Raw genomic sequence first — 23960 nt, 5'->3', positions numbered from 1 at the left:
AAAGAATCAAAGCCTTGCTGAGAATCCCCTACAAAAAGATGGACTAGTCCAAAACCTGTCACTTCTGTCAGATTTCTATTACCTACTGTAAGTGACAGCATTATAGGAGAAAAGTAATTTATGGCTCATTTTACTCTGGAAGAAACATACTTCCTATTTATATATCTTTGCACATATATTAAATTTTATTTTTTTTCGCTGTAGTGCCCCTTTAACAGATATCCGAGCAACTAAGAGTTTTCCAGTATGTTGGGCAGCATGGTGGCGTAGTGGTTAGTGCTCTTGCCTTGCCTTGCAGCGCTGGGTCCTCAGTTCGAAACCCAGCCAGGTCAACATCTGTAAGGAGTTTGTATGTTCTCCCCATGTTTGCATGGGTTTCCTCCGGGCACTCCGGTTTTCCAAAAACATACAGATAAGTTAATTAGCTTCCCCCTAAATGGGCCCTAGACTATGATACATGCATTACACGATACATACATAGACATGACTATGGCAGAGGTTAGATTGTGAGCCCCTCTGAGGGACAGTTAGTGATAAGACAATATACGCTGTACAGCGCTGCGTAATATGTCGGCGTTACATAAATACTTAAATAAAATAAACCATGTTCAATGCAGAGCAGTGTTTTTGCATAAAAGTAATGCACTTGTCCTTTTCAGACGCGGAGAGAGACAATAGGATGCTGTTTCTTTTACAGAGACCGTTGGTTCAGCTAGAGAAAAATAGATGAGATTAAACACACTGCAGACCTGACTTTCTGAGTGTCAAACTACTATATATGGGGACTTATATAACCCGCATCTGCTTCTCTTCTATTGCCCCAAGCAAGCTAGACAGCTTCAAACGCACTCAGAGGGAATAATACTTTTTAACTGGTCTAGCTGGCAGTACAGGATAATAAGACTTTTCATTGGTCAATTATGAAGCTTCCGCTGTGTGGTACATCGGAAATGGGAGTTTACTCATCTATCTGCTGACCTTCTAGAGAGGATGGACAATGCAGGTTATATAACTCATAAGAATGTCAGTCTGTTACATTAAGTGGTTGACAGAGGAAGCGATTACACCTGCTGTGATACTCACTTTGTTAAATTTTGTATGTCTCCTGGTTGCACAGCTAAACATTCCCTAAGTGGACAGAACCATTCCAAAAAGAACTTTAACCCAGGATTAAACTTCATCCCAATCAGTAGCCTATACCCCCTTTCCTGCGATAAATATTTACCTTTTCTTAAATAGATCATTAGGGACATCTCTATAGCTGATATTGTGGTAAGACCCCTCCCACAATTTGATGTCGGGGCCATGGCCCTGACAGTTTGCTGTCTGGGATTATTGTTGCATTGTGGGAAATAATGGATGTTTCCAACTGCCTAGCTAGCAATATCTACCTCTGTGCATAGAATTCTCAATAAACATTCCACAGAGATCACCTGACAAAACTAAAGATGTTGCGCCACCTGTGGTGATTTTTCAGAAAGTAAATCAGGGAAAGGAAAGCTTTTACAATTGGCAAACACTGACTAAATCATTTATAAATGAATATTGTAAAAATATGTATTCATTCATTTTTTCAGCCAGTACACAATTTTCTCTGCTCATTTATAAACATGAGGAACGGGACTGTTTGTGAACATTTGGTGCCATAGGGGATAAAGTCAACATATAGGCCTAGTGCACACCAGAGAGGTTTGGCTGCGTTTTGCGATCCGCTTGCGGCTGCGGATCCGCTAGGGTAATGTATTTCAATGGGCTGGTGCACACCAGAGCGGGAGGCGTTTTGCTGAAACGCATACTCCCGGGCTGCTGCAGATTTTGGATTGCGGAGGCGTTTCTGCCTCAATGTTAAGTATAGGAAAAACGCAAACCGCTCTGAAAAACGGCACTTCAGAGCGGTTTGCCAGGCGTTTTTTGTTACAGTAGCTGTTCAGTAACAGCTTTACTGTAACAATACATGAAATCTACTACACCAAAAACGCTTCACAAAACCGCAAAATGCTAGCTGAAACGCTACAGAAAAATAAGAAAAAGCGTTTCAAAATCTGCTAGCATGATCTGCTAGCGGTTTTTGGTGTGCACTAGGCCATAAAGTCACCGTTACTCTTACCCTCTTCAGTCTCTATACTAATAGTAGGAATAAGCAAGGTTTTTTGTTCTTTTTTTTTTGCCTGGAGTAAAGTTATAAAGGACATTACCGCTATATAGAGTTCTCTTGTTTTTTATGATGAACATGATCACTTGCATTGGCCAGCACAGTGTTTCTGGCAGAAGGTGCATGAGTACAGCAGACAGTGCCAGAAACAATGCGCTGGGCTGTTCTCATTCACTAAACACGATAATAATCCCATACTGGTACTGTAAGCCCCAGGGCCATTTATGCACTCTCTGGAAGAGGACCTTGTGTATGTGCTGAACACCTGTGTACACATTTATATACTGGTTATAGCTATTTAAAGCATCAGGGACAGCCATAATTTCCCAGGAAAAAACAGTAAGTAGATGCATACTTGCATAACATATGTATTGTACTGTCCACATTCTGATTGCAGAGAATTTTATTTAGTTAACCTCCTTAGCGGTAACCCCATGCTGGACACGGGGTAAGCCGCCGGAGGGTGCCTCTCAGGCCCTGCAGGGCCGATTTTCATAATTTTTTTTTTGCTGGACGCAGCTAGCACTTTGCTAGCTGCGCCAGCACTCTGATCGCCGCCGGCCCCCGCTCGATCGCCGCTATCTGATGCGGCGCGCGGCCCCCCCCCCAGACCTCGTGCGCTGCCTGGCCAATCAGTGCCAGGCAGCGCCGAGGGGTTCATTGGGACTCCCAATGACGTCCCGACGTCGCTGACGTCGGTGACGTCATCCGCCCCGTCGCCATGGCGACGGGGGAAGCCCTCCAGGAAATCCCGTTCTTTGAACGGGATTTCCTGATCGCCTATCGCCGGAGGCGATCGGCGGGGCTGGGGGGGTGCCGCTGAGCAGCGGCTATCATGTAGCGAGCCCTGGGCTCGCTACATGATGTAAAAAAAAAAATAAATAAAAAAAACTGCTGCGCTGCCCCCTGGCGGAATTTTTCATACCGCCAGGGGGGTTAATAAAGAGAAAACTGTTTGAGGCATTTTCAATTTTTACTGCCTCTGACTGGAGCCAATCCTGATGTAATTTCCTTCCTTACTCTTTTTTTTTTTTTCCTCCTTGAAACTGCGCTGCCATATCTAGCTTGCTTTGTAAACATATCTGTGCACAGCAAATATCTTATTTCAGCAGCTTCACATTGAACTGCCCTCAACCAATCAGTGAGGAGCAGGAATGTGGTAGGGGAGATAATAAGCTTCACTCTCGTCTGCAATGTACCAAATAGAGCCAGGCTGACAGCGTGAGTGATATCTAATACAGCAGAAATATTTGTGATTATATTGGAATGCTTGCAATGCATGGTCAGGTTGTAGACTACATACTAAACAGAGAGGAAAATGGAATTTGATTTTATGGTTGACAATCCCACTTTTTATCTTAGTCCTGTAGGTTATTGCATATTGTTATGGTGCTTTCAAATGCTTTATTTATAAAATGGCCATGTTATTACGTGTGCTAATGGCAAATCCTCTTTTTTCCCCTTGTCTTCATGCACTTCAGGAAGATACCCAAAGCTGATATTTCACTTTGATCTAAAGAGAAACATTTTGTACTTCATTCTGGAGACCTATGTGCCCTCCATCCTTCTGGTTGTGCTCTCGTGGGTGTCATTCTGGATCAGCCAATCATCTGTACCTGCAAGAATCTGCATAGGTAACATGGGTTGCACCCGCACTTTTCTCATATGCTGCTGGCCGATTATACTGTATATTTAATCCCACTTCACATTCAGGCCATTGATGATCTGCCGCATGTGGTGCATACAAGGGGACATTAGTATGGGCAGTCTTTCCTTATTACAATCTTCGAGTTTCCAGTCTTCATTCAGTTACTTACCAACTTCATGTCTTCCTGCTGCAGTGGCCTCAGCTGCCTGCCACTATTACAGCATCATTCCTCCTAGTTGTGGGTTATACTCCACAATGAGGCATAACCCTCAATATTAGTAGTTGGGGCAGGCGGGGGTGGAGGAGTGGGTTGTGTGTGTGCATGCAACAGCACAGTAACTTTTCACCGTTAGTCACTATAACCTGTTATAACTCATGCAAGGGCTTCAAACTGTTTCTCATCTTGTAGCAGAGACTTTTTTAAAGTAGATAATGAGTTTGTTCTTCTGTGCTAATGCAAAAAAAAAAAATATGCAACTGTTTGAAATCTGGCTTAAAATTTTAATGGAGTAGTGTAAAACAACAGCTTACATGTAACCTTTAGAATCTTTTAGTCACAAGCATAGGTTAATCACAAACACAAATGCGCACTGCCAATCAAATAAATATTGGTTCGCCCCTCTCACTTCATAAAGAACAATAAATTATAGGAGTGGTACGATGCTACTCAATATTGTAAAGTCCCAACAAACTTATTGCAAAAATCCATCACCTGCCACGATAAACTCTTGATAGATGCAACATCAATTGATCACAGATATAATGCACCCATCAGTGAGACTCCTCAATTCCTCATCAACAGGACAGCCTCCACCACTCCCTTTGTGTGCGACTCACCAGATAAGTAAACCCCCTTTGGATTTAATGGCACCTTGGGGCTGTTAAAAGGGTTGTCCCTCACCTCCCTGTCTTCCGTAGTAGACCTCAGATCAGTGATAAATTCATTTCAAAAACGCTCTACGGGCATACAGCGTGCCTTCTTGCTTGTAGTAGAGGAGAATTCCCCTCCACCCCAACATACACTTTGAGGAACTTTGATATGTGAGTGCACAGACAAGCTTATGCACTTTTGAACTGCCATTTGCAAGCAATAGCTTTTATGCACTTTAGATCTTTCACATTTTAAAAGGAACTGTGTGCACTTATGCACTTTAGAACCACTGCTACTTAATATTAACCTACCTGTCTTAGATAACAGTGACCGCGAAATGCTCGAAACACCAGTGACTGAAAGTGAATTTCTGGAAACAGTGTCTAAGCTTCAGAAGGGGAAAAGCCCGGGCCCTGACGGTTACTGCATAGAATTCTATCAGCACTTTGCTCATATTTTGGCCCCTCTTTTCTGCAACTTGGTCAATAACAAAGAAGGAACTGCTACCTTCTCAAAAGAATCTAACCAAGCTATACTAACACTAATCCCTAAAGAAGGGAAATCAAATTTAGACTGTGCAAACTTTAGGCCAATTTCACTATTAAATTGCGATGTGAAAATCTATGCAAAAATATTGGCAAATAGACTGACCAGGGTTGCCGATAGAATTCTGGGCAAACAACAATCGGGCTTTGTCAAAAATAGCCAAATTCAAGACAATATCTACGCTGCAACAAATCTGATCCATACTTGTAAAAAGAGAAAAATAGAAGCAGTTATGGTTGCAGTAGATGCAGAAAAGGCATTTGACCGTCTATCAAGGGAATTTGTCTTTGCTATATTGGAAAGATTGGGTTTGGGCCGGAACTTTATAAACAGAATAAAGAAATTATATATCAATCAAAGTGCAGGCGTCAATATAAACGGATCCGTATCCAATACTTTCAATATTAAGAATGGGGTTAGGCAAGGTTGCCCATTGTCTTCGTGGCTCTTCAATTTTAGTTTAGAAGCATTTATACAACTAATTCAGAATGACAACATGGTTAAAGGAGTTAAAACAAAGACGGAGGAGATTAAAATACTTGCCTACGCCGATGATTTATTACTAACTTTGATCAAACCAATCCAATCCATCGCCAGGTGTGAGAAACTTCTCGAGGTATTCTCGTTACACTCTAATTTTAAGATTAACCAGGTTAAAACTATAATCCTGAATTTGGGTTGTTCACATGACACCGTGAATGCTATTAAAACACACAGTAAATTTAGATGGAGTGATCAAGCAATTAAATATCTTGGTATTACCCTCACTAGAGACCCTAACGACCTGTTCACGGCTAACTTTTCTAAGACTGTTAAAGAGTACAAGGGTAAACTCCAATCATGGGATCGACCCTGTTTTAATGTCATCGATAGGATCAGCATATTAAAAATGCTGGTTTTACCAAAACTTATTTTTCTCTTGCGGAGCCTGCCAGTGGCTATCCCCAACTCATGGTTCCAAAACTGGCATAAAATTTTTCAAAATTTTATCTGGAGTAAATCCAGACGTAGAATTAGTTATAAACTTATTTCTAGGCAGAAAGAGGAGGGAGGCCTAGCCGCACCAAACATTATAAATTACTATAGAAGTGCACACTTGGCAAGGGTCTTGGACTGGAAGATAGAATCTTCCCCCATTGGATCTGGTAAAGCTTGGTCTATCTTAGAAAAGGACGAATGTAACTTAGATTTAATTTTCTCGTGGATTCCAGTAAACATCTATAAAGTTTACTCCACTACGGATCACCCTTTGATTAAACCAACAGTAAAAACTCTTTTTTGGTTCGTCTCAAAATGGCACAAAGACACAGGCCCATCCCCACTTACCACTTTAAGGGAGAATCCAGATTTTATGCCTGGCTTGGTGAGGTCCTGGTTTTCCAGAAACACGATAAGCCCCGATACGCGCATTATCAATCTCTGGGGAAACCCTGCATTGGGGATACCTGGCATATTAAACAATCGTAGGCAAAAGGAGACTTGGTGTACAATGCAAGCGAGAAGTTTTATACATAAATTAAAATTCAAGTTTGTCAGATTAAGGAACGACCCAAATATTTTTGAAAAACATATTCTCCTTAATAAAAAAATGGACAAAGCTTTATCCAAACTTAATAGACTTATTTGCCAAGGAGAAAGGAAAAATTTTACTCCACACTATTGTACAAAATGGGAAAGAGACCTCGGCCCTTCGCTTAAAAGTAAATGGCGCACGATTTGGCATAAAAATTGGATGATCCCGGATATTGATCTCCAGCTTACCCAGTACAAGACCATTGCTAGATGGTACATTACCCCGGAACGTATACAAAAATTTTCCAAACAAAGAGAATTGTGCTGGAGGTGTGGGCAGGAGGACGGGTCCGAATTGCACATGTGGTGGGCATGTCCCATATCAAAGACCTTTTGGGATAGTATAATAAGCTTTTGTAAAAACCTGCTAGAAGGGGGCTTTAAACTTTCTCCAAGTGAAGCTATTTTTGGCATATCTCAAGCAGGCGATAGTAAAGAAAGTGCTCTTATTAAAGAGCTAGGAACAAAAGTCGCAAAAAGAATGATAGTAGAAAAATGGAAAGACTCGACTCCCCCCCATCTCGATGACTGGTTGAGCAGAATGGATCGGTTGTGTGGCAGTGAAATCAACGGCGACACAGCAGATCACACACCTGACTTAGATTGTACTCAGTGGGTCAGATCCTATAGGGATACCTGGCTGTCAATTACAAAAAATTATATGGATAAGCAATAAGTATACATATAATAAGATGGGTTAGGGGCTACGCTGTATAACACGAGTGGGGGTAAGAGTGGAAAAGTGGGGTGGTCAGGTGGGTTGGGCCAGGTTAATATGGATGGGTTATGGGTTAAGGAAGGGTATGCTTGGTTGAATGTAAGAGTTTCTGAATGTGTATACATACTCGGTTGCAAGAACAACAGGTTATTACACCTCCCTTTCATTTAAGATATAGGGGATACAGGATATGGTAAGACATGGTTAATTCTGGAATGGGGAGGGTTGCGTAAGGGAAGGGGGGAGTTTATGGTTTTTGAAGCACGCATAGACATAAATATAGTGAAATAAAGTTTCAACTATGTATGGCTCAAACAATGATGAAAGCATTTTTCAGCGCTGGTTTGGGCGTCCAAGCGACTAGACCATAAGCTGATAAACTTCCCATATCAAAAATGCATCTGAGTTTGAAAAAAAAAAAAAAAAAAAAAAAAAAAAAAGAACCACTGCTACTTATAAAAGAGTTTGAGCCTTATATTTACGAACACTTACAAGACAAGACAAGACAAATAACATTTATATTGCGCTTTTCTCCTTGCGGACTCAAAGCGTCAGAGCAGAGCAGCAGCCACTAGGGCGCGCTTTATTGGCAGTAGCAGTGTAAGGGAGACTTGCCAAAGGTCTCCTACTGAATTAGTGCTGGCTTACTGAACAGGCAGAGCTGAGATTCGAACCCTGGTCTCCTGTGTCAGAGGCAGAGCCCTTAACCATTACACCTTCAGCCAACTGCGGAGCTATCAGTGACAGGTGAGACAGTCCTGCACTAGAAATTGATCTCCCCACGGACCGCTCCACATTTCCACAAAAGAGTCTGAGGACAGGTACAGGTTCTAGCCTATGCCTAGTGGTATATGAGCCAACAGAGGTGGTGTGCTGCGTGTTGTGGTACTTGACCAATTGCTTTTTTTTTTTTTGGTTCCTGGTGGTATTTGATGTTTTATTGTTTTACACTACTTTATGAAAATGTTTAGCCTGATTTCAAACTGTTGCATATTTTTTGCATTAGCACAGGAGAACAAACCAATTTTCTGACTTTTGCCTGTATTGTGCATGGTGTGGGACAGGGAGGTGCCCCAACTTTCTCCTTGCAGCTGACCCTATGTTTATGTTTATGGTGCCACCTCTGAACTTTATTTCATACTTTTTAAAGTAATCCAGTTTAGATTTGCTGCATCACTTGTGTTCTACACCCTCAGTAAATAAACCTATGCTTGTGACTAAAAGATTCTAAAAGTTACATTAGCTGTGGTTTTAAATTAATTTTTTAGGAAGATTGTAAAGGATAAGTATACCGTAGTTCTAGCACAGGGGCTGGGGCAAAGCTTTTCTGTTAAATTATCTCACATTACTTTTTAACTCACAATTTATCTCTCCTTAAAGGGAACCCGAAGCAAAAGGCTGCCATATTTCATTTCTTTTGAACAATACCTTGCAGTCCTATTGATCTTCTGCCTAAAAAGACTTTTAGCCATACAGCCTAAGCCTGAACAAGCAAGTCAGACAAGACTAGCTGTATGCTTGTTTCAGGTGTGTGATCCAGACACTACTGACCAGAATGATCAGCAGGATAGCCAGGCAACTGGTATTGTTTAAAATGAAATAAATATGGCAGCCTCCATATACCCCTCGCTTCAGGTTCCCTTTAAATGACTTTACAGCAACAAGACAGTTGCCTAATGACCCCCTCGACGCTGTACACACAGATTGATTATCAGCCAAAACGGTTGTTATCGGACTTTTCTGCTGACAATTATTGCATGTATGTACATTCAAGGAGTCATTACAAGACTTAACCAATGACCAACCCTGTACAATTCTTGTTTGTGAATCAGCCCAGGTTGAAGCAGAGCAATGTGGTTATTAGCACTATATATTAGCACTGTATAAAACACGGGATTATAGCTGCAATAGTGATGCATAACTATAATGTTTCATCATTTTCCTAGGCGTAACAACTGTTCTTACAATGACAACACTCATGATGGGCGCTCGGACCTCGCTACCCAATGCCAATTGTTTTATCAAGGCAATAGATGTCTACCTTGGCATCTGCTTCAGCTTTATATTTGGCGCTCTTCTGGAGTATGCCATCGCACACTTCTGCACTCTACATCAGCCAGATCAGAAGCATGCAAAGGTAGTATACCATCCGTTGTACTTTCATATACCAGATGTAATCAATGATTAGATTTGTGTCTTGTCCTGGGATTATGGTGCGGCACTAGTCAATTTGTTATTTATTATCTGAAACTGTTGGAGTTTCACAAAGTAGACCTCATTTATACATGTTGTGCGAGGCGATCCAAAAGGCAACTTGGGCAGATGCCTATGGCCTGGTGTCGAGGGTCCACCAGATTGCTCCCTCCCTTTCCTTGCTAGAAATTTTAGAAGAGGTGGGGGGTTGTCTATGTAGGTATCTTGTCTAGGGACTAATTTCTGTGTAACCACTTCTGACTCGGCTACAATACATGTGGTGCCTCTGTAAGATCCAATGTAAATCTACTGTAACTGTGTTGATGAGCACAGTGCACGTGCCAATGCATATGCTAGCGCATGTTTATTAGTGCCTTCACCCTAACTATTCTAACTGGGAAAGCTTTTCCTAGGATCCTATCCCCCTTTTTGCCCCTCCCCCCATGCAGAGATTGGCAGCCAGAAGCAATGCTTAAGTATCCTCTAGAGTTGAGCCGAAATTTTCGTAATTTCGCATTACTATAATTACGCATGCGAAATTTGCGATTACGATGCGAAATTAGCGTAGCGAAATTGCCATTAAAATCGTAATTGAAAATACCGTAAGCGTAATTTTCAACGCGAAATTTCGCGTTTCGTTCATGCCGTAATTTCGCATTAAACGCTACCGTAATTTCGCGTTAAACCGTAACGCTCCGTATAATATAAAAAAGCCGCCGACTTTAAGGGTTAATAGCAAAGCCCCCTTAAATGCTAAGAGCCTCAAATTTGGAGAATATATTAAGGAGATCAGGAGGAATAAGAGGAAAAAATTTTTTTTCAAAAAGACCTTATAGTTTTTGAGAAAATCGATGTTAAAGTTTCAAAGGAAAAATGTAAACATTTAAAAACCCGCCGACTTTAACGGTTAATAGCAAAGCCTGCTTAAAGTTTAGGAACACCAAATTCCCAGGGTATATTAAGGGGATCAATGGGAATAAGAGGAAAAATTTTTTTTTCAAAAAGACCTTATAGTTTTTGAGAAAATCGATTTTTAAGTTTCAAGGGCGAAAATGTCTTTTAAATGCGGAAAATGTCAGTTTTTTTTGCACAGGTAACAATAGTGTATTATTTTCATAGATTCCCCCAAGTGGGAAGAGTTTTACTTACTTCGTTCTGAGTGTGGGAAATATAAAAAAAAAACGACGTGGGGTCCCCCCTCCCAGACCTCTTTAACCCCTTGTCCCCCATGCAGGCTGGGATAGCCAGAATGCGGAGCACCGGCCGCGTGGGGCTCCGCACCCTGACTATACCAGCCCGCATGGTCCATGGATTGGGGGGTCTCGGAAGGGGAGGGGCAGCCAAGCTTTCCCCTCCCCCTCCGAGCCCTTGTCCAATCCAAGGACAAGGGGCTCTTCTCCACCTCCGATGGGCGGTGGAGGTGGAGGCCGCGATTTCCTGGGTGGGGGGTTCATGGTGGAATCTGGGAGTCCCCTTTAAAAAGGGGTCCCCCAGATGCCCACCCCCCTCCCAGGAGAAATGAGTATAGAGGTACTTGTAGTACCCCTTACCCATTTCCTTTAAGAGTTAAAAGTAAATAAACACACAAACACATAGAAAAAGTATTTTAATTGAACAAAAAACATAACCACGAAAAAAGTCCTTTAATATTCTTAATTAACCATTAATACTTACCTGTCCCTTTAAATAAATGATCCCACGCAATATCCTCGGAAATGTTCTATCAGTTACAATGTAACAAAGTTATTACAATATAACAACTTTGTTACATTGTAACTACGCCGCACCCGACGTCACTCACCGCCGCCGCCGCCACCGCGTCTGCGCTGCAGGACCCGAGCTCTGAGCTATATAGCTCAGAGCTCTCAAAAGCATCTTTGTATTTGGGCTCCAAGGAGCCCCATTGGTCCTTAGCAGACCAATGGGGTTCCTTCTGATTTGAAGGAACCCCATTGGTCTGCTAAGGACCAATGGGGCTCCTTGGAGCCCAAATACAAAGATGCTTCTCAGAGCTCTGAGCTATATAGCTCAGAGCTCTGTCGGGTCCGTGCAGGACGCTAAGTCCCCGCCGGCTCCGCTGCCCTCCCCGCCTCTCCCACATGTCACCCACATGTCACCCACATGTGGGTGACATGTGGGTGACAGATGTGGGCGGGGTGGACAGCGGGAGCTGCGGGGACTTAGCGTCCTGCACGGACGCGTATGCGGCGGCTGAGCGGCGAGTGGCGTCGGGTACGGCGTAGTTACAATGTAACAAAGTTGTTACATAATAACTTTGTTACATTGTAACTGATAGAACATTTCCGAGGATATTGCGTGGGATCATTTATTTAAAGGGACAGGTAAGTATTAATGGTTAATTAAGAATATTAAAGGACTTTTTTCGTGGTTATGTTTTTTGTTCAATTAAAATACTTTTTCTATGTGTTTGTGTGTTTATTTACTTTTAACTCTTAAAGGAAATGGGTAAGGGGTACTACAAGTACCTCTATACTCATTTCTCCTGGGAGGGGGGTGGGCATCTGGGGGACCCCTTTTTAAAGGGGACTCCCAGATTCCACCATGAACCCCCCACCCAGGAAATCGCGGCCTCCACCTCCACCGCCCATCGGAGGTGGAGAAGAGCCCCTTGTCCTTGGATTGGACAAGGGCTCGGAGGGGGAGGGGAAAGCTTGGCTGCCCCTCCCCTTCCGAGACCCCCCAATCCATGGACCATGCGGGCTGGTATAGTCAGGGTGCGGAGCCCCACGCGGCCGGTGCTCCGCATTCTGGCTATCCCAGCCTGCATGGGGGACAAGGGGTTAAAGAGGTCTGGGAGGGGGGACCCCACGTCGTTTTTTTTTTATATTTCCCACACTCAGAACGAAGTAAGTAAAACTCTTCCCACTTGGGGGAATCTATGAAAATAATACACTATTGTTACCTGTGCAAAAAAAACTGACATTTTCCGCATTTAAAAGACATTTTCGCCCTTGAAACTTAAAAATCGATTTTCTCAAAAACTATAAGGTCTTTTTGAAAAAAAATTTTTTCCTCTTATTCCCACTGATCCCCTTAATATACCCTGGGAATTTGGTGTTCCTAAACTTTAAGCAGGCTTTGCTATTAACCGTTAAAGTCGGCGGGTTTTTAAATGTTTACATTTTTCCTTTGAAACTTTAACATCGATTTTCTCAAAAACTATAAGGTCTTTTTGAAAAAAAATTTTTTCCTCTTATTCCTCCTGATCTCCTTAATATATTCTCCAAATTTGAGGCTCTTAGCATTTAAGGGGGCTTTGCTATTAACCCTTAAAGTCGGCGGCTTTTTTATATTATACGGAGCGTTACGGTTTAACGCGAAATTACGGTAGCGTTTAATGCGAAATTACGGCATGATACAACTGTAATGCGAAAATTACGCTAAAATTACGCTTACGCGAAATTTCGCGAAATCCTTCTTCATTACGATTATGTACTTACGGCCATAATCGTAATTACACTAATTACGCGAAATTTCGCAAAATCGTAATTAGGTCATTACGCTCATCTCTAATCCTATCACCTCTGCCTCGCTCCACCGATAATCGCAGCATCACGGCCACCCTTGTACTACCGCAAGTACTGGGTCCCAGTTTAAACAAGCCAGGACCTGAAACTTATGGCAGCGCGAGACTGGTAGGAAATGCCAACATGTAAGCGACGTTCGGGGAGGTGAGTCATACTTACCCAACATGCTTTCTGCTACCAATCTCTGCAAATGGGGGTGGAGAGGAGATGACTGGACTACCAGGGAAACGTATAGGGACCACTAGAACACCAGAACAAATATATAGGGGGCCACTAGTCACCAGGGAAGCATATGGGAGGCCACTAAACTGCCATGAAAGCATATGGGGGGCTACTTGAACACCAGGGAAGAATATGGGTTGTTACTAGACCACCAAGGGAAACGTACGGGGGCCACAAGACCAGGGAAGCATATGCGGGGTAACTAGACAACCAGAGAAACATATGGGTGACCAATGGACCACCAGGGAAGCAAGGGGGATTACTGGATCACTGGCAAAATGTATGGTGAACCACTAGATTACCAGGGAAGCATACTGGAAGACCACCAAGAAATAGCGTGGAGACTACTAGACCACCAGTGACACATATGGGAAACCACTACACCACCAAGGAAATGTAGGGGGGACCATTAGACCACATGTGAAGCATATGGGGGGGTCACTACATGGAGGATCCCATACAGACAAAGGACTAGGAGGCAGCCCCCCGAAGGTAACCAACATCAACGGCCCACTGTATTACAAACCTCATTTACAGAGAGGTTAATTTTATATATGTTACTATGTATGTGCTCCTGTCCCATTACAGTGCCACTGAATTGAAAAAAAAACCTTAAATGGAACCAGAGACGAAGCACCCTCATATATTTTACCATATATATCAGTGGGAACATTAGAGAAAACATCTACCTTGCTTTCCGTTTCATTCTACACTGCACAGCTTGCTTCTAATCAGCCCTGATAAAATCCCCGACTGAGCATTCAGTCTGGCTTTGCTCAGGAATATTTATAGCTCAGTCTGTATTCTCTCATGTCTTTTCAAGTCCAAGCCTGCCCCCTGCTGGCTCTGCTCAGGAATCATTATAGCTGAGTCATTGTAGCAAAGCCAGACTGAATGCTCAGTCGGGGATTTTATCAGGTCTGATAAGAAAAAAGCTGTGCAGTGCAGAATGAAACAGAAAGCATGGTAGGTGTTTTATCTAATGTTCCCACTGATCTATATGGTAAAATACATGAGGGTGCTTTGTCTCTGGTTCACTTTAAGATGTAATGATTTGTATGTGTAGTACTGATAATTAATAGAACATTAGTAGCAAAGAAACTAGTCTCATAATACAATTTTTAGTTATATAGGTTGTTTTTTTTTTTACAACATTGCAAAATTCTGTCATATTTGCAATTACAAGCTGCACTCTGTATTTCAAACTATAAAACAAGCAGAGCTAATGACCCTTTCAACTTCCTTGCAGTAAAAATCTTACCTAAATCAGTCTGTATTTCTTTGATGTATTAGTGCTCCAGAAAACAGTGACTTAACTTGGGTCGGAGAGCTCAGAGACGCTCTTTTGCATAAACAACAACTAACGTTTCTTAATTCTTCCTGTACTGGAAACAATATTAGACTCGTATCTTTGCTATTAATGTTCTATTTGTTAGCTGTACTACACATACAAATTATTATCTCATAAGTTTTTTTTCACTTCAGATTTCCTTTAAAAACCTTCCTGGCGGTAAGCCCGAGCTGAGCTCGGGCTATGCCGCGCAGGAAGATATCTCAGCCCCTGGTGGGGCGATTTGCACACTTTAAACTGCTGTACGCGCAGCTAGCACTTTGCTAGCCGCGCGTACAGCTCGATCGCCGCCGCTCTGCGGCGATCGCCCGCACGCAGCGGCACAAGAGGGGCCCCCCCCACCAGAGCCCTGCGCTGCCCGGACCAATGAGTTCCGGGCAGCGCTATGGGCTGGATCGGAGACGTCTGACGTCAGGACGTCGGCTGACGTCCATGACGTCATTCCGATCGTCGCCATGGCGACAGGAGAAGCCAAACAGGGGAGCGCGTTATATACGCGTTCCCCTGTTTGCTTTTGATGCCGGCGACGATCGCACTAGAGGGACACATGCGCCCTCTAGTGGTGTTTCATGTAGCTACCACTCTGGTAGCTTTACATGAAACAAAAAAAAAAAAATTAAAAAAAAAAGGATTTTTGCCTAAGTGGCAAAAAAAATTAACCGCCAGGAGGGTTAAGCTAGACATGTGAGACAGCTGAAAAGCTGTCACAAATCACTTGACAATTATATAATGTGCGCATGTGCATATGTGTTTATTTATGCTCATCGTTTGATGCTAAATTAACACTATCAAAGTTTTTGTTTTCGTTATTGAACAATGAGATACTTTGAAGTTAACAAAGTCCTAAAAATAATTACTAAAGTAGAAAATAAAGTCACAAACAAGTTTAGTGCATTAGTGCCGATGTCTCTAGTGCAGGCAGCTTAATCAGTTCAAATGAGGTGAAGGAAATGTCCAGATAATTATATGTAAAGATAGTTCACATTTTCCAGCCGACATACAGCCTAGCATAATTGAAGCTCGTTATGCAGGTGTCATTTATTCCCGTTACCTTGTTGAAGGTAACCTAAACAACTGACAGCCACATAACACGCCTGATTCATGAAAGTTGCATTAAGTGGTCATGACCTGCACATGGTGAAGAATCCTGAATGTTGCATTTATTAATAAAAAGAGCTGTGACCCTGGTGCAGGGATTTATGAACTGTTTCCTGGCCATTGCTGAAGGCTTTTATTCCCCAGGCGATGGCTGCATAACTCACAATGCCGCATTTTAGCCAAGGTTTCGGTGAGGTAAAAATCTTAAAACTTCTCTGAAACTTAAAGTAAACAATATACTAATAGCTAGATTTTTTTTCTTTTTTGGATAAGGCACTCGTACCTTCATCCCAGTCCTTATTTGGCACATTGTTACTTTCACTGACCTGAGGAGGTGGGTAAAAAATGCGAAATGTGTTGCCAGGTTTTCATGTGCAGTCCAATTCTGTGTACAATTAATTTTTTGAAATGTATTGACTCATACAGAAAAGGCAAGCCTTCCCATACATTTTTAGTTTAGCAGTTTTATTTCCCTTGGGCCCCTCCATCTCCCCTGTATATCCAGATTTTAAAACATTTTTGTGTATTAATATACATTAAGAAGTCCTTATCCAACCACCACAGGTTGCATAGACAGGAAGGTGATGTCAGTACATAGCTTCTGCTCCTGAAGAGAAGCAGCCTCCCTTCCTCAATAGCACCTTTGTCTCAGTGATAAGGGACAAGGGACTCTGCATCACCCCTTGTTTCCTCCTGGCAGAGGTGGGTGGGGGTGTAATAGAATGGGGGAAGGTTATGGTGGTATCTGGTCATCCCCTTAATCTTTCAATCAACCTTAACAAAGTGAATAACTGAAATGTTTCATTTAGGTCTTTTTGTAACCCCTCAACTTATTCAGACAAATTCTAAAGATGTAAAAAAAAACCATCCACATCAAATGTAACATTTTATAATACACAATAGTAAAACTACACCTCACAGCTTTTGGAGTTATGAAAGAGAGATGCCTTTAAAGGAACTGAGCACATTCTCTTTCACTGGAATCTCTCCTGGCATAGAAGCTGCCATGTCCCCCCCCCCCCCTCCCCTTCTCACATTCCTTATTTACAGAAGTCAGAGATGCTATCTTGACACTTTGACACACACAATGTCTTTGAAGAAACAGTCCTAATTACTCACCCCCTTTGTTGATGAAAAGGCATTGTTTACCTATTGGTAATTGTCTCAATAAAACAATTAGGTTCCTGAAAGCCCTGTGGATGGGAACGGTTGGGCAGGCCTGCTGAAACAGGCTAATAAAAGTACTTTGAATGTAAAATACAAGGTAGAATGAAAGTTTATTTTAATAATGAAACAGATTGTCGGCATACATTTTTCAAGTGCTATAGAAATATCCTGAGTGATAAAAAAGGTGCTCGGTTCACTTTAAGACATACCCAACCACACCTTCAGTCACGCCCACTACACCTCTTGTCACACATATCACTAAGATACTACATAATTGTGTGCTTAGTTATGGATTTGATTCACACGCAATTCACAAAACGTAAGCACACAGTATTTAAGATAATGGAAATATCTTGCAGGTTGCGTTTTGCCTGCGATTTCCGCTGCCTATTCAAAATTGCAAAGCACAGTCACAGAAAAATCACATTGCAAAATTGCAAAAGCAATCACATTGAGTTTGGGATTACGTTTGCATTTTGCAGCGTAAAAGAGCTCCTTAACCTCACTGGTCTTTTCTTTAATTACTGCTTTCTCTTAATATTAACATTTAAAAATAAGCTAATCATCAAGTAGAGCAAGGGTGTCAAATTCAATAACATAAGGGTCCAAAATCTAAATCCTAGTCTAAGTCAAGGACCAAATTGTTTATTAAGATTTAACATTTATTGTCTCAAACAAAGTGATGTAACTATAGTGACCATTGAGGCAGCTCCTCCCCATTCTGCAGCGTAGCACAGTGGTGCAGTTTAATATTTATCAGGGGCGGGGCATGTTAATTTTGCTGGGGGGGTCCTTGTGGGTTGTTGCTACACCCCAGCTCAAGCTGACAATGTTTGACCCCGAAAGACTGTCTCTGGCGTGCTCCTGTGGATGGGAATGAAATGTGCAATTGTTCTTTTACCGTTTAGAGTGATGCCCATTTGAGGGCCACATAAAAATGGCAAGGAGGGCTGCATTCGCCCCGCGGGCCTCGAGTTTGACACCTGCATGATCACTATTGCATGATCAAAAGGTGCAAGAAGGGGATGGGGAACAGCTTGTTAATGATTATCATTCAAAGAATCTATAGAAATGATCATTACAAGCACAGGACCAATAGAGAGCTAATACTGTGGTTTAGAGAGGACCCTATGGGGCCCCTCTGGCCCAAGGGCCCCAGTGCGGTAGAGACCTCTGCAACCCCTATTGCTATGCCACTGCCATATCCCCTCATCCTGGATTAAAGTAAACCTAAAGGTAACGTCAGCAGGGGGATGCTCTAAAGGCTCCCCCGATGCCCACAACCCCTCCGCTGCCAACCAGAACCCTCTTGCTCCCCTTAGTGTACGAGTGCAGACACAAAGTAAGGATAGGCAGTAGCATGAAGCCGCTCATGGACAGAGAAAAGGCACATTTACGTGGAGAGGAGTGCTGTTGTAAGCAATATCTTACTTTACTGTTGAGTATTCTTTAGAGGGTCCTAGAATAGTGCAGGAGGAGTGGCTTTCCCCTACTAAGGTAAGTATGTAACTTTTTTTTGGGGGGGGGGGGATTACAGGTGCCCTATAATTTATTGTGACATGGTAATTTGGTTTGAAAATCATGATTGTGAAGGATTTCTACTGTATATTATTTTGACAGAATGCTTTTGCGGAAGAAGAGATTGATATGAACGGAACCGTTACGGCTGTTTCCTCTGGAGAAATACCTCAAACCAGAGGTGGCAGCAGAAAAAAAGAGAAGAGCCACATCAGTCGTCCAGCCACCTCGGCCATGAAGAGGTTCCTGTGCATCTTCTACTGCTTCCAAGTTGAGAACCCGCATCAAATAGACAACTACTCCAGGCTCTCTTTCCCGCTGACCTTTATGATAGTGAATGTGTTTTACTGGGTTTACTATCTGTATTTTTGAATCGTACCATCTAATTCTCATTTGGAAAGATGGTTCTAGCTAAGGACAACCAAGACAGCCAAATAGCAGAATGACAAAGCACCTGGGGGTTACGCCACTTCAATACCAGTAGAGAAATGTTGCTTTTCTTAATAAAAACTGGAATATTTGCCATTTATTCTTTGGGTATCACCTATGACAGTGAAGGCCACCATTGTGTTCTGGTGTGACCTAAAGTCCTCCAGCCTCTCTATGATCACAACTTCACAGGTTAGCTTTATATTAGGATGGGTTAATTTTTCCAGAAAAATCTATTGGTGATCTGTTGTCCCCAACATACCAAATCGATCATATTCTAAGTAATTCAGAAAATGTATTGATGATAAGGGTGGTCACACGCTGCATCAAGGGGTCGTACCTCATTAATTGGTGTACCTTTTGCTATTCAATTTATTCTCAATCAGAAGTCTCTCAGCTGAAATTGAATTAAGATAAAGTGTCACAAAATGGGACATCAGTCAATACTAGCTAATTGATTTCTGATCAAGCTGTTATTGACTTTTGTATGGCTAACTTTAGGGTACACCTGGAAATCCCCAACGCGATATCCTATAGCGACTGGGAATTCTTCAGCCTACCAAGATTATTATTCATTTTCTGTGGTGTCGTAGATAGCATGGGTGGGGGAAAGTGACAGTCTTAGCCAGCCACTGAAGAGGCCATCTCCGCACCCAACCCCCTTTTTGCATCTTCGTTGGTTGACTGATTGGACCAGCAGAAAACCACAGGGTATACATGCAATGAAAGAACGCCCAATGGCTACTGAAACTAGGGCACCACAATTTCAGCGTCAAGGATTCTAAGTCAGCCTCCTCTTTCGTGACTATGATGATCATAGCCATAGTCCTAACCATTTAAGCTAGGTGTTTACTGTTTTCACTTAAAAGGAAACGTGCAGTTAAGGGACACATGACCCTAGGCAAAGCTACCTCAGCTAGGCATAGAAGTATGTTTATGCTGAATTCACATACCTCTGTGCATTGTCCGTTACTCTCCTCGCTCTTTCCATTCCCCTCAATTACGGCTTGAAAAATTTAAAGAGAACCTGTACTGAGTAAAAATATTTAAAATAAACACATGAGGTAACTTCAAATGAACATTGCATAGTTACCTTGCCATCAGTTCCTCTCAGAAGCTCACCATTTTCTTCTGACAATGATCCCTTCCAGTTCTGACAATATTTTGTCAGATCTGAAATATATCAGTTGCTGTCAGTAAAATATCAGTTGCTGTCAGTTATAGCTGAGAGGAAAACTGATGTACCAGGTAATGTCCTTGTTTCCCTATGGCTCAAGTGGGCGATGTTACAGTTTAACTGTGTGCTGCTGACCAGAGAGCTGTTATGGGTAATGGCCATTTTCAAAATGGAGGACGGAAAATTCCCTTGATCACAGTGGACAAACAGGACGCAGGACAGGGGAAAGACACTGAGGAGTAGACTACATGGAAGGTAAGTATGACTTGTATATGCTTATTTTGACTTTTAATTTTCAGTTCAGGTTTTCTTTAAGGTGGGGGCCGCCAGATGACCCCATATGCGCTATGTACCCATCTAACTGAGGGTCAATTTCCAACAGTGAGTGCCCACTGCGTGTGGTGGTGGGTATCTCACTGAAGCAGGACAGTGGTTGTTCTTCTGCTTGAAGATTCATGTTGGACTGTGTATATCTGTATTGTAGACAGAGAGACATTTTGATGGTGCGGACAAGTGGATGAACTGAGCGCAGCATGTGGTTTATAGAAAAAATTACTTAAGGCATAAGTCAAATTTTCAGACAGGAAGAGGAAGACTTGTGATATTTCCTTCGATCACCCTCCCATTCTCTCCTATTCCTCACCCCAATCACTCCTCCCCTTAAAAAAGGGAACAGGAGAGTAATAGGAGGGAACATCACAGCAAGCCGCCTCTTCCTGTCTGAACATTTTACTTTAGCAAAAAGTCACTTTTTTCAAGAAGAGATTAAAGGGGTAACGAGGAGAGTTATAAACAATACACAGAGGTCTGTGGATTAAGCATGAACATATCCCTGTGCTTCCCTTAGGTACCCTTGTTCGGGTCAGATATCCTTTAATAGCATTGATGTTTCATGTTATCTAGTTCAAACATCCAATTAGGTACACAGATGCTCCTAAGTGGATGTTTTGTGCAGCAAAAGTTACTTTTTTCATCTCCTTTGGTACATCCCCTCTCCTTTGCTTATGGGTGTTTTTCTAAGCAACTGTCGGTGACTCTTTTCTGACAGTTCTTTTCAGAGAAGACTGCTTACAACTATTACAGTTTTGCTGAGTGAGGTATAGTATAGCTTATGGAAAACGTTCCTGCTGAGCATTCAGTGGCCTTGGAACACTGCTCAGCAGGTTTGCTGCTTTTCAGAGCCATGGGAATAAAAAAAGCTCACCTTTGGGGCCGCATGTGCACAGCGGGAGTACTTCCTATAGGCTAAAATTATATTTCTCCAGCAGCAAGAGAAAGATCTGTTCATATTTTTCAGACACAGTTCATAGGCGCACAGAGGGGCATTTTCTGTACACAAAGCCTGTGATAATATCGCTAATTGTCTCATCTGTAAGTTTGTCAAGGGCACCTAAAGGAGAAGTTCAGAATTCATTTTTTTGAGAGACAAGGAAAAGGTACAGTTTGTGTAATGCTGTTATAAATGTGTACTTCTGCTGCGTTCATCAGGAGATCAGCAACTTTGAATGACCAGGTTCAGTCCTCGTTATGCACATCGTCGGGGCTGTGTACATATATATTTAGATCACTTTGAGTACAGGATATTTAATTAAAGTAGCTATGAAGTGACCTAAAAAGACTTAGATACTCACCTAATGTTGGGGATACAGGTACGTTTCTGTACAGTGTATCGACCAGCTGATCCAGCCAGCTGATAATATTCAGCTGGCCCGATCAAGCTGCTCGACTCCCGCCCGCTCGATCCCCGCCGGCGGACAATGGCAGGGAATCAAGTGCTGATAAGGAAGCGCCGGCGGGGACGAGCGGCAATCGATCCGCACGCGCGGACGAGCGGGGGCGCGGCGGTGACACGGCTGGGGTCGATCCGGCGGCTAATCGGCTAATAAGCTGTAACAAAGAAATGTTGTTTGTTAAAAAGTATGCTGCTGCATATCTTTTAGAGCAGAGAGGACTTCTAAGTTCAGGTCCCCTTTAAATTATTGTAATGTAAAGGGCCCTAAAGTTTTTCACCGCGGTGAACCACACGTTACCATAGCAAAATGAGAGTTGCCACGGACACACCCGTGGTGTTAAAAGATTGACGTGCGGTGCTCTCCCGACAGTAGTAACGGCAGGGGCGTAGCAATAGGGGGTGCAGAGGTAGCGACCGCATCGGGGCCCTTGGGCCAGAGGGGCCCCGAAGGGCCCTCCCTCAACTACAGTATTAGCTCTCTATTGGTCCTGTGCTCATAATAATCACTTTTATAGATACTTTGAATAGTAGTTATTATTAACAAACTGTCCCCCATCCCCTTCTTACACCTCTGACACTGTTGTTGCCATTGGCAGGTTTTGGTGCATCGTATCAATTGTTATGTATAGAGTGCTTGGGGGGCCCCATTGTAAAACTTGCATCGGGGCCCACAGCTCCTTAGCTACGCCACTGAGTAACGGTATAGTCGTCATTCGCTCCCTGTAGATGGCAACTGTACCAAAGTGTAGTGCATCAGGCCCATAGTCTTTAAATGGAATACCCACTAGATAAATAAGATGTAATATTTGTGCGATTCAGTTTTTCGCACAGGTCACATTTTCATAGGTCCACCAACAAAATGGCTGCTTCCATGTGCAACAGAACAAAAGGCACTTTTTAATACAAGTATTTTTATTTAGAGCATATTTCATATTTAGAAAGTATTTCATTACCAAATGAAGTGTTTACCTGTTCTTGGCAATGTTTTTTAAAGATATAACAACTTTCAATCATATGTATGCAATAAGTATAAGGTTTTCTTATATACTGTTGATGTATTGTACATACACAGACAATTGTATGATATCATTTTTTTTATTTATCTGGATGTTTCTATAATGTATTGCATCAACAACGAAGCATTGTATATATATATTTTTTATTTATTCTAATTTATAATTTTGATCGTAAATATGTGGTATGCCAATTCATCAATATATTAAGAAACTTGAGACTTCAGCTGACTTCAACTTTTTTGTATGGAAAAGAAAGAAAAAGAATGTAGTGAAATTATACTCAGGGACTAAGGCAAAAGGTGACCATACATGGTACAATTTTTTCATTTTTTCGATTAGAGTATTTTGTTCAATTATTCCATTAGATTGAATGTAAAGATTTTTTCAACAAGTCCGATCAGATTTTTATTGAAAAAACTGCATAATCGATTCTTTTTTCTTGATAAAAAAAAGATTCTTTTAAATTTTCATTCAATTTGATCGTTTTGGTCGAATAAATAGGAAAATTGAACATTTTTATTGTAACGTGTATGGGCACCATTATATACTTGATAACTTTTTGAGATAAGGAGGAGGAACACTTAAGCCATGCCCCTCTCACACCTATAGATTTTATAGGAAAAATCAGGGCACCTGGTCCACCAGGCTCACAAAGCGGGGGGGGGGTCACTGCCATGAGGGGAAGGCCGTGCCTGCCCCCCCCCCCCTTGCTAGATTGTGGGACCCCCTCATGGTGAACTGGCTTATAATGTCTAATAGACGTTCACTCCCCGGAGTTCACCTCAGCCTGCAGGATCTTACGGCAGGCAGAGAGCAGGGCTACGGGAAGATGGTGTCTGAAGCCGTGCCCTCAGGGCCGGCCCTAGACTTTCTGCCGCCTAAGGAAGCAATGATTGATTCCTGCAACGCCGTCCACTTACAATACAGTGGGCAGCGTTGCAGGAAGTGACGTCAGTGGAGCGCACGCTGGATCGAGCGAGGAAGAGGTGAGTCCTCCCCGCC

The 23960-nt window shown here is 42.4% G+C and overlaps 1 protein-coding gene across 10 annotated transcripts in view; it reads left to right on the top strand.

The window, feature by feature from the left end:
• GABRP (gamma-aminobutyric acid type A receptor subunit pi) overlaps positions 1-23043 on the top strand; it is a 321182-nt gene extending 298139 nt beyond the window's left edge. For all 10 annotated transcript variants that reach the window (XM_068256854.1, XM_068256853.1, XM_068256859.1 and 7 more), the window contains 3 exons: positions 3634-3786; positions 9454-9644; positions 18707-23043. In XM_068256854.1, coding sequence (XP_068112955.1) covers positions 3634-3786; positions 9454-9644; positions 18707-18976 — 614 coding nt within the window. In that variant the 3' untranslated portion in view covers positions 18977-23043. The remainder of the gene's footprint in view (positions 1-3633; positions 3787-9453; positions 9645-18706) is intronic.
• The last annotated feature ends 917 nt before the right edge of the window (positions 23044-23960 follow it).

Source organism: Hyperolius riggenbachi, chromosome 10 (assembly GCF_040937935.1).
Source record: "Hyperolius riggenbachi isolate aHypRig1 chromosome 10, aHypRig1.pri, whole genome shotgun sequence".
NCBI lineage: Eukaryota > Metazoa > Chordata > Amphibia > Anura > Hyperoliidae > Hyperolius > Hyperolius riggenbachi.
Note: the sequence above shows the minus strand (reverse complement) of the source record. Positions and strands in the feature narration are given on the sequence as shown.